General features: G+C 36.2%; 1 protein-coding gene across 2 annotated transcripts in view; it reads left to right on the forward strand.

Annotated features, from left to right (window-relative positions):
• LOC138315111 (rotatin-like) overlaps positions 1 to 11,511 on the forward strand; it is a 46,652-nt gene extending 35,141 nt beyond the window's left edge. For both annotated transcript variants that reach the window (XM_069255855.1, XM_069255856.1), the window contains exons 30-46: positions 316 to 432; positions 836 to 1,102; positions 2,086 to 2,266; positions 2,561 to 2,607; positions 4,194 to 4,269; positions 4,543 to 4,723; positions 5,007 to 5,227; positions 5,930 to 6,070; positions 6,415 to 6,591; positions 6,889 to 7,074; positions 7,276 to 7,451; positions 7,809 to 7,935; positions 8,721 to 8,914; positions 9,760 to 9,907; positions 10,095 to 10,217; positions 10,365 to 10,468; positions 10,713 to 11,511. In XM_069255855.1, coding sequence (XP_069111956.1) covers positions 316 to 432; positions 836 to 1,102; positions 2,086 to 2,266; positions 2,561 to 2,607; positions 4,194 to 4,269; positions 4,543 to 4,723; positions 5,007 to 5,227; positions 5,930 to 6,070; positions 6,415 to 6,591; positions 6,889 to 7,074; positions 7,276 to 7,451; positions 7,809 to 7,935; positions 8,721 to 8,914; positions 9,760 to 9,907; positions 10,095 to 10,217; positions 10,365 to 10,468; positions 10,713 to 10,847 — 2,601 coding nt within the window. In that variant the 3' untranslated portion in view covers positions 10,848 to 11,511. The remainder of the gene's footprint in view (positions 1 to 315; positions 433 to 835; positions 1,103 to 2,085; positions 2,267 to 2,560; positions 2,608 to 4,193; positions 4,270 to 4,542; positions 4,724 to 5,006; positions 5,228 to 5,929; positions 6,071 to 6,414; positions 6,592 to 6,888; positions 7,075 to 7,275; positions 7,452 to 7,808; positions 7,936 to 8,720; positions 8,915 to 9,759; positions 9,908 to 10,094; positions 10,218 to 10,364; positions 10,469 to 10,712) is intronic.
• The last annotated feature ends 223 nt before the right edge of the window (positions 11,512 to 11,734 follow it).

An 11,734-nucleotide genomic window follows, 5' to 3' on the forward strand; every position in this document is an offset into this window, starting at 1 on the left:
ACATACTTAGATTAACATTACGGGTATATAACATAATTAAATGCATACATTTGTCAAAAATTGTAGAAAATTTGTGTATGGAATCACTAAACACAGTAAAAGATACAGTGTGTGTATATTTGATGGAGATGATCATGATGTGTGTATATTTGATAGAACTGCTGAGTGACGGGAGGTAATGTGTGTATATTTGATAGAACTGCTGAGTGACGGGAGGTAATGTGTGTATTATTTGATGGAGATAATGTGTGTATATTTGACAGTGTGATGATGTGTGTATATTTTACAGGGAGATAATTTGTGTATATTTGACAGAATTGGGCAAGACTTTGGTCTCACCAGCAGCAGAAGTCTGACCCGTCCCGTAGTGTAGCAGCAGGAGACTCGGGCCTTGTATGGATGTTAACATTATGGGCATACAGAGACCCAGAGGTGAGCATGTGATAGTCATAAGTCAAATGATATTTAGGGTCTGGTCCCAAACTCTACCTACCATCAGTGAGCTCTGGAATTAAACCCAAGATAAATGTTTTTGTTCCTGGTGAGATTCATGTAAAGATCTGGTAATTGCACATACAGTTACATGCACCTGTATATATGTTTATTCAATGGTAAAATTGATGTTTTTATCAAAGATGTTCATAGATGTTGTATTTATAGTATAATTATGACTGAAAATTATATTTAGGGGATAGAATGTCATTTTTCATGAATCTACTGTAGATAAGATAATGAATTTCAGTTTTAACATGAGACCATGTCGAGTGCTAAAATGGCAAAATTAATTAATTATCCCAAATTACGGTATTATACACACTAAATGTATCTATGACAGGTCAGGGCTGCTGGACTCGGTATAGCTGTCGCACTCACCTCTACAGAATCAGGTCGTATCGTTATGACATCCCACTGTAAACATATCCCAGGGGGCATTTGGGGAGCAGCGTTCAGCATACTTCTGGATCAAGCAGAATGCAGCATGGTTCGTCAGCAGGCAGCATTGCTCCTGGTGAACATGACATCACAGACGATGCCATGTGGCAGCGTTGAGCTGGAACAGAATGTGTGGCAAGGGCCAATCGTCACAGACACAGAATTTGAGGTAAACACTGCATATCTAATTGTTAACCATTTACTGAGGACACATGTTACGAAGTTCAATTTGTATTAAGTAGGATGAGAAACTGTTCTTTGTTAATGTCATATAATCTGCTATATAGATGTATATCAAGGTCATTTAACAAAGGATGGTTACCACTCTATACATGTATATTGTGCTTACTATGGTTAGTGCATCTACTGTTATATTTATATTATGTTCCCTTGTGATAGCAGAAACTTGTGCCCATTTAATAGTGCTTCAAGGAAAGACAATCATTAATCCCATGTTTACCACCCGAGTCCAGTTGTTCAAAAGATGTAATTCTGGTAGCTTAATCACATCAATTTCCATTTCATTTCACATGTATCTTCTCTAACATCAGCAAGTTAAAGATGCTCCACCGCTGACAAAATTGTATTTTTTCACTATTGAAAACTGGAGCAAATGATAAGGTATTTTTCTTCAGTTACAAAAGTTACTTACTTTACACCATTACCACCATTGAAAATTTTGAGCTTCTAATTTTACTTTAAGTTGAAAATATAAAAAATAATTAATTGCATCCCGAAAGAATTCTATGTCACTATATCCTATATGGAATGAAATACTAATTGTGCATGCACCAAAAGCAAAATAAATTATTTCATATATTTTGTGTGATAATTAGACATATACATACATGATTAAACACCAATTATTGTTCAAATGATGAATATCATTTATGCTCTGTCGGCGGTGGAGCATCTTTAAGAATGATGAACTTTCGAATGGTCCCTCAAGTTTTGCCCAGTTAGTTTTACAAACAAACATTTTCATAAACTGTGATTAACCTAATTACCTTTTGAACACCAGGCATCTTTGGTTGCTAGTTGGCTACACTTGGGAAAGAAATATTTGAATATCAAATTACTCCCCACCAACTATATCATCAGGTTTGTTATCTATTTACAATTTTAAAATAAGTATTTGATCTTGTCAACAAGGTGTCCCTGGTTGGCCTCACTGCTCTGTTGGCCCTGATACATCACAGCCAGTTTTACCACGAGATGCTCGTCTTGTTGTGTAACTTCTACGCCCAGCCTACTATCCAGCCGGTCAGTGCTCTAGAGGTACCGGTCAGCCATCTGTCCACTTCAGGGTCAGACTCAACACTCTCTACAGTAGGTATGTAATACACCAAATGTCAAGGTCACCTCAAGGTCACCAGAGGGTCAGAATCAACATTCTTCTGTACATAGCTATGTAGTGTGTCAAAGGTCAAGGTAGTAAAAGGTCAAGACTACTGCCTTACAGAGACGAAAGTCAAGGTCATCATCTTATAGGATTAAAGGTCAAGGTCCCAGTCTCCAGGATCAGAATTTATATCAATTAGATTTTAGTGTCCTTATGTCACAGATTTTCATTTTGTACATATTTTAAATGTTGACTTTGTAAAAATGAATTATGTTTACTTTTCAGCTGAGTTTGGAACTGATGGTCTTCAGAGTACCTCAGGCAGCAATCAGGTGAGGACAACTTTAATACAAGCTATAGTGGTCAGTCATACTGTGGATACATTATATCTACTGGTCAGTCATACTGTGGATACATTATATCTACTAGTCAGTCATACTGTGGATACATTATATCTACTGGTCAGTCATACTGTGGATACATTATATCTACTGGTCAGTCATACTGTGGATACATTATATCTACTGGTCAGTCATACTGTGGATACATTATATCTACTGGTCAGTCATACCATGGATACATTATATCTGCTGGTCAGTCATACTGTGGATACATTATATCTACTGGTCAGTCATACTGTGGATACATTATATCTACTGGTCAGTCATACTGTGGATACATTATATCTACTGGTCAGTCATACTGTGGATACATTATATCTACTGGTCAGTCATACTGTGGATACATTATATCTACTGGTCAGTCATACTGTGGATTCATTATATCTTCTGGTCAGTCATACTGTGGATACATTATATCTACTGGTCAGTCATACTGTGGATACATTATATCTACTGGTCAGTCATACTGTGGATACATTATATCTTCTGGTCAGACATACTGTGGATACATTATATCTACTGGTCAGTCATACTGTGGATACATTATATCTACTGGTCAGTCATACTGTGGATACATTATATCTACTGGTCAGTCATACTGTGGATACATTATATCTACTGGTCAGTCATACTGTGGATACATTATATCTACTGGTCAGTCATACTGTGGATACATTATATCTACTGGTCAGTCATACTGTGGATACATTATATTTACTGGTCAGTCATACTGTGGATACATTATATCTACTGGTCAGTCATACTGTGGATACATTATATCTACTGGTCAGTCATACCATGGATACATTATATCTACTGGTCAGTCATACTGTGGATACATTATATCTACTGGTCAGTCATACTGTGGATACATTATATCTACTGGTCAGTCATACTGTGGATACATTATATCTACTGGTCAGGGACCAGTGCTCGCCAAGTACCCATTCTAGCTATCACATTTGTATACAATAAATCAAGGATAGTCAAAGTCGGCGGGACTACAAAATACTTATTTCTATGATTGAACATTTGTCATATATTTACATGGATATGAATTTGACTTGAGTTTTCTTCCATGCTAATTGAATACATATTTTAGTAGTGTCCAGTCAATTATTACCAATAGTGTCGATTGGTCACACTGTCAGGATCAATATTTTATCTTAGACAGTGTGATGTCTCAATGTTCAACACAAGATTGTAATATTTTGTATATTATATAAGGACAGGACCATAAAATGTATTTGATACAATGTCAGTATTCGATTCTACTGTGTTAGAATCATCTGATGTATTTGATTAAAGTGTGTTCTGTATTTGTATGATTAAACCCAAATTTTCAAGCAATACTTTTCAGAAACCTGCATGTGTCTTCTATCAGAAGATGGCTATTAATTAAAATTAGTGTGCAACCAAACAAATACACATGCCATAGCGAGAATGAGTACTTGGCGAGAATTGGTTGCCGACCAGTACCATTGATAAGGAGACATTAATACAATATCTGTTTACAGCTGAGGTCCAAGTCGAGAGGACGTATCCATCAGACTTCAGTCTCCAGCAGCAGTAAGACGCGCCACTCCACCATAGGTTAGATCATCCACCTAATTACAAACTCTCAAATTAAACATATAGGCTTTAGTCTGCTCAATGTTATGGTTGAGATTAAGAATTCTATCCATCAAAGTTAAATAAGGTCAATATTACATTCAAAATTCTGTTTATAAAAATGTTTAAGTGCCTGAATTTCTGTATCAGAAATATTTTATTGTAAAATTGCTTAAATTCTGTATGGATTTACCATCTATGTATAAGTAATTAGTCAATAAGAAGTCAGCGTTAGCATTGTGTATTATCCTGTAGAGCCCGGCACAGCCAACAGTAGCAGTAGTACCCTGACAGGGGAACAGCTGGAGTACCAGAGTATAGCCACACCGTCCCTTGTGTCGTCCGTCTGTCACTTCCTGCGTAACCTTGTCATACTGGCACCACAGGACACATTCACCTGTCTGAGGAAGGATTCTTATGTACAAGTCCTCACCAAGTAGGTTTTACAAACTTTATACGTTTCTGAAGGGGAAATTATCTACACTTTAGGGTTGTATTCTTCCACTTTTCATTATTCATCCTCCTTTAACAAGGTGACAACTGACATAAATAAGGCATGCCTTACTTGTATAAGTTGTCACCTTGTGCCGTTTTATCTCGATTATGGTGATCAACAACTAATGTACGGGACTTTAAACAGGACTCTTCATTTAACTAAAGTATGAATATATAGATATATATATATGTGGGAGACATGACTTGTGACCTTATGTATTTAGTATGGTGGACACCAACCTGTTAGATGCCTACATGACCGAGATGGAGGAAGGATGTTCAGATCAACTGGAGCTTGTCTTCTGTGACCTGCTGCACATGTACTCTGCCATCTTGGATCTGCTGCGGGCATGTGTGGTATATGACACCCCTATCAGACAGGAATTGCTGGGCAACGAGGATTTCATCAGGTCGACTGCAGCTCTCCTCACTATACGATTTGAGGGTAGGTAACTGTAACAGCTTAGGTAACTGTAACAAGGTAATTAACTGTAGGTGATCTAGGTAGCTTTAGGCCAAGGAAAGTAACTTAGGACAATGGGGAGGTAACTCAGGGTAGGCAAGATTTGGTAACTGTAGCTTAGAGTAAGTAATTCTTATAAAGGTTACAACAGGAGTGTACAGGCCAAGGAAATTTAATTCAAGGGCAAGGTAGATAACTCTACACTAGAGAAGGTAACTTGCATTTCATTCCATACATAATTTAACTAAAACAGATTTTAATTCTTAAAATGTAACTGTAAAACAAGTTTTATAATTATGTTGAGTTATTAGCCTAATGTTAACACTACTCGTATTATTATAAATGAATTAATTAAATGCTAATGTTCATAACATGGGTCATGTTTTCTAATGTCTTCCTAATTACCATACAGTAGTTGACAATCACAACACCACAAAGCAAAACAGCAAAACGAACTTTCTCTCTTACTATAGATTTACACAGGGAGCCTTACATTTGTTTGGTGTTGTAATTTTAGACAATAAAAGCAGATGTCTGTGCTTGCTTTGCTACTTCTATACAATCAAGAAATGAGTTATAACTTCTTTCATACTTTATTGCTTTAGAAAAAAAAAATCATATTTAAAAGAAAAATAGTATAAATTTGTAAATATATCCCTGACACTCTGTACAATGTGTTGCCAGGCTCTGTAGATGTTGAGGGAAGCTGTCACAACTTGTGGAGTTCAGTTCTCTCCTTCTTCACCGTCCTCCTCCAGTTACAGGGCGCCTCCGCTCTCCACAGCTTTACTATGGCTGGCCACACACTCTGGACATCTATCTCAGGTAATATATTAAAGTGTATCTCTAAATACAGAGTCCAAGTTGGATCCTGAATACAACATCTTCTTTGATCTTAATTTCATTAATTAAAAACACTTATATAATTGTCCACACCAGCCAAATATGCTGGTCCCGATGATGTCTGGTTTAGAAATGATACACTGTAAGATACTTATTGGCAGACATAAAATACTTTATACTAGACTCATAAAGTAATTGGATATTCTCATTTTCTAATAATTTTAGTGGTACTGAAATGGCACAGCTAAATTAACAATGGTACATCAATGCACTGTCCTTTATTTCTTTGTTTACAATATGTGTTGTACTGACCATTTTCGTTGTAGAAACTGTATGCACAGTCCTGAAGAAAAGGTTACACCTGGACAAGACCCTGTGTGACAACTGTTTACAGTTTCTGTCTATACTCTTTAGTGAAGAGGGCAAACTGGTGGGGAGACAACCCCAGTTAGCGGAGGACACCATTACCATCACCGGCCTCCTTAATACTTCTCTAAAGTCAGGTTGGTACCATTAAATGATACTATAAAGAGTGCAAGCAGAGAGTACTGTAGGCCAGCATTCAAACTAAGTTCATGTGTTTCACAGGCAAGTTAGGTAACAGAGATATTTAAGACTTTGGCTATAAATTCTGAAATTAAGTTTCATGGAAAATTTATATGAAATCACAAAATAAGTTGTCACTGTGGAAATTGGTTGGCTTACAGCACAGAAGACACTTCTACGGAAAGTTGAGATGAAACTGTTTCGACAGATTTAAATGTTTTGTGAATTAAACTTTGAAAGCTCTATGTTTTTAGATGCCAAAGATAGTGAGGAAGGGGAGGTAACTACGGGCAGCCAGCTCTGTAAAGTATTAATTAACGTGTATGAACACTCGTGTCTCAAGTCAGCAGACTATAAAGAAACTGACCGTGTCCACGCGGCTACCGCTCTCCGGACACTGCTGGCCATATCCAGCTCTGCCAAGGTCACGGCTCTTCAGTGTAAGTCTGATGATCTAATTTGTTGATAACAGTAACATCCATTTGTATTGGTAATCTTTGATAGTGTTGGCTGATAAATTTGCTTTGTGGCGTAGTGTTTGCTTAATTAAAGTAAGGGCCCATGGGCCTTTTAAAACTATAGATATTGAGACATAAAATGGTTGTTTTCCATCATCTTCATCCTCAAATTTATTGTTTCAGTAGGACTTGTGGAGAGTGTTATTGACCACATCAAACAGACTCACACCAAACTCAACATGGAATCTCTCCAGCCAGGTAAAGCCAACACCAAAAAAAAGGAGGACCCCCTGATGAATGACCTCATACTCACATTCGACCTTCTACGTAACTTCATTTTCCAGAACCTTGAGGCTAAGGTACATTGTTCTCTTCCTTAACTACTGATATATGAGGTTTTATTGTTTTTGTACTGAATTTATCTGAATTTCTTGCTGAAAATTTGATGTTTTCAAACTTTGTTTATTTATGTTGATCACATATGACATCTCCAACTGATTAATTGATTCAAAAATAAGAAAATAATTCAATGATGAAAATATATGTTACCTTCTCAACGTTGTTGATATTAGTCTTTCTTTCTGGTGTGAATATTGATATTATTTTTGGAGTACAATGTAAAACATCCACAGTTAACACATACATAACTATTATACATGTAGTACATTCTGAGTAAGTCATTGTAAACATGTGTTGTATTGTTTTGTGTGCTTTAGATGGCGTGTTACTACTCTGGACTACACAACATTTTACACAGACTGTGGGCCTGGTGTCAACTAGATATGGCCGTCATGTCATCTACTCTCTCCCTTCTTACCACATATATAGCTCACTGTCCAACAGGTACGTCAAAACACAAGCACCTAGATTCCAGATGTTCCAGTTGAAAAGGTTTTAGGTATATCAAATATTTTACAACATATTTTTGCCCCGTAATTCAAGACAGTGTATATGTTCATAACTTTTCAGTTTTTTTTGCACTCACATCAGAAAATTACCATGTTCTCTGCATTAAATGTTGACTAAAGCAAGCTGTTACTGATACCAACTGTGAAGTTTCGAAACAAAAAATATGAAAAATGAAAATAATTGATGTGGCCTACAATAAATACAAACCGAAACTATACACAGAAGTAACAGAAAGTCTCAATTGTTCTGGAAAATATCACGTGACCTGATCGACTCTCGATTTCTGGAAAATATCACGTGACCTGATCGACTTCGCATGGGAAAAAAAGAAACAAACATATTATCAGCTGTAGAAAATGTGTAAACCCATATATATAAAATACATCGCTAATAGTCAGTTTTGCATTAGCGACTGTTTCATTATGGCAGGTTTGTTTACAAGACAATATTTGATCATTCGATATCATAGGTTTATTTGCATGCAATAATGCCACACTATACGTCTTTAACTTTATTTTTGGCCATTGGTACAATGGTCGATCATTGTAAATGTTTGTGATTACAAAAAACTGAAAAGTTACCTATATTTGGCTTTAAGAGAAACGAACGGAACCTCAGATTTCCTATGTAGTAAAACAGTCACCTCATATTGCGTTTATACTATTACAGCGACCAGTTCTCTAGCCTAATCACCTGATATTGTGTTTATACTATTACAGCGACCAGTTCTCTAGCCTACACATCAACAACAGCCACCACTGGAGGTCACAAACAACTCAGTAGTAACTCCCTCGTCCACTGCCTCCTACGGCTCGTCGGGAGAGACAACATCAAGGATTCCATACTCCGCACTCTCTTCTCCCTCCTCGCCACCCTCACGCTGTCCTCTGAGGGAAGGAACATAGTGTTTAAGGTATATATATATGCTCTGTTTTTTGTAAGGGATGGTCTTTACAGATGTTTAGTTCACCTGACCCATAGATCATGGTGACCTGTTGTGATAGGCTTTTGTCAGTCGTCTTTTGTAAACTTTTACTTGCGAACGTGATTACTTGAGTAAATCAGTATTGGACCTTGTGATCACAATAGTACCAAGCTTAATAAAACTTTGTAGGCTGTCTAACATCAGTAAAATTTCCCATGTTACTGGGTAATTGAAGTTATCATTCGACTGTAACTCACATTTGAAAATATTTCCCTTTTTAAAAATATCATTATTATGCCATGTGATCAAAATAACTTGGTAACTGGTAAATATATATTCACTGATCTTATAAACCTCTGTATGCATCTTCCACCAACAAATTGGATGAGTTTTAACAATGAAAGTTTCGGGCAGTAATATTATACAATTATGGCCCTCTGTGGAGGGAAACATCTAGAATTGTCTCCCCTGAAAGAATTTTCCAAGGGCTTGCCAGGGAGACAGGGTACACCTGACTCCATGATATAAGCCATTAATAATTTGTAGATATTTCGTTTTTAGTAGCATCTTTGTGGTATAGAATTTTAAAATATTGTAACCATTTTCATTGAAGTTGCAATTTCCTCCTCTGGTCATGTGTGGATCTTCCAAGGGGTTATTTCCCACAAGATGTTTCCTCCACCTTCAAATTCAAGTGAAATACTTATTCAAGGTCACGTAATCAACCAGGTTATTCTAAATGGAAGTGAGGTATAATAAACATTGATTGCAGATGCTGCTAAAAATTGACACATTTGATAAAAGATGGATATAAATTTTTCTTTCATGTATAGAGCAACTTTCTGAGAGAATTCCTGAGTCTAAATCCAAGGAAAAGTAAGAAAACCAAGCATACACAGAACCTGGAGCTGTTCTGGTTAGAGCTGCTGGTAAATCTATCCTTCTCTGTAGAGGGTCAACAGATGCTTCTCAAGACAGGAGGTAAGGAGTCACTACTGAAAGGTATATAAACACTTGGTCTGTCTGGATGTTGGACCCGATTATTAAACAGTTGATACCATAAACAAGGTCTACAAATTTTCTTAGTTCAAATTCAAAAGTTTTATTCAACTGTAGTTGAAACGTATGAGGATTAAAATGCGATTATATTTTGAATCTCTTTTTTCAGACTGTGTTAACCTACTGTTGGACTTTGTGGAGTGTAGCCAGGGAAAGGTCCAGGAGTGTGCTGTTCTTGTCCTTAGAAACATGTGTTGCCATACCAGTAATAAACCAAAGCTTCTCGCATGTGGTCAGTATATAAACTTCTCATGTGAAGTCAGTTTTATATTTAAATCTTAATTTTGTACTGACAGAAGATAAATTGAATAAATGTTTATAATACATGTACCTTCCTGATCAGAAAGAAATTTGTTAAGTTTAATGTTCTATTTGACAGACAAACTCCTGCCCCAAATGTTACAATGCCTTTCCAGTGATAACGGTCAGATCCAGTGTGTGGCCGCCTCGGCTCTATGGGCCCTCGTCTTCAACAACCAAAAGGTGAGTAGCATTATAATCGTTTGTCTGTCCACCTCTATATCTGTATAAACCTTTTATCATTCATCAAGTTTATCTTCTTTATGGTTCTATCATTAATTTCTCTTGTAACCTATACTTCATCTAAGAAATAAATATAATTTTTTGTTATTCACTGGTGGATGAATGGCATTTTAAATTAGTAATGTTACATAACAATTACACAACAGAAATGTAAATATTTATCAATACATTTTTGTCTTTTTAGGCCAAAGTAATGATGAAGAATGCCAATGTGATCCCCAAACTTCAGGAAGCAATGAATAGCATCAACAACAATCACCACTTGTCAGATAAATGTCTTGAGGACCTGGAATCTGTTGTGTCTGCTGTTACAGAATAGTTTAATGTCTGGATGAGACACCATAGACAAGTGCCTGAGTCTGAGTGTTTGCTGTCGTGAAATGAATACTTGTACCTTCATCTAAAGACCACCAGCGTAGTGTGTCTGGGGGTACCTAACTGCTGTTGGACAGAAAGATTTCCCTTGATTTGTGATCTTAAACTGGTAATTAATTAGTACCAATCAGTGTCTCTATGCCTGACTACAGTAATACACATTATGGTGGATGCCAAATTTAACTTGTGTTTGATAACCATGGACATCAATCTATTGGTATCAAAGGGACTGTGTTTTAGATGAGCCCATGTGTAAGATTAGTGCTAGTACTTATAGCATTATAGTAATAGATACTTGGATTATCTTAGGAAGTGCCAACACTTTCTTATATTGTTTTAAGTTAAGTCTTTTCCGGTTTTGTTCAGACATTTTTGATAGATTCACTGACCGATGAATATGATGTGTATAACAGTATCATTAAGTAGAGTAACTCGTTCAGAATTATGAGGAATAGACTGTTTATTAAACATTCCGTCCTTTAAGCTACATACGTTATGTAGTTGACTTTGATATTGATATTGTACCTGCATGTAAATCATGTTTAAACTTTAAATTATTTATGACATAAATGATCATTATACAGTAAATAAACTGCTGACTAAAGTCATCTTTACTTTTATTTAGTTGATCAATCTATATAAATATATTGTTGACGTTATTCATTAATTTGTTTTATTTACATGTAATTGATCTATATGTTGCCATGTTGCCATGTTGCCATGCCCCTATATTGGAGAACTTGGATTTCTAGAAGTTGCTAATATCAACAGTGTCCTGACAATTTACTTAAACACATACTTCTGTTTTTCAAAAACAAATAGACAACTATG

Source organism: Argopecten irradians, chromosome 2, assembly GCF_041381155.1.
Source record: "Argopecten irradians isolate NY chromosome 2, Ai_NY, whole genome shotgun sequence".
Lineage (NCBI taxonomy): Eukaryota > Metazoa > Mollusca > Bivalvia > Pectinida > Pectinidae > Argopecten > Argopecten irradians.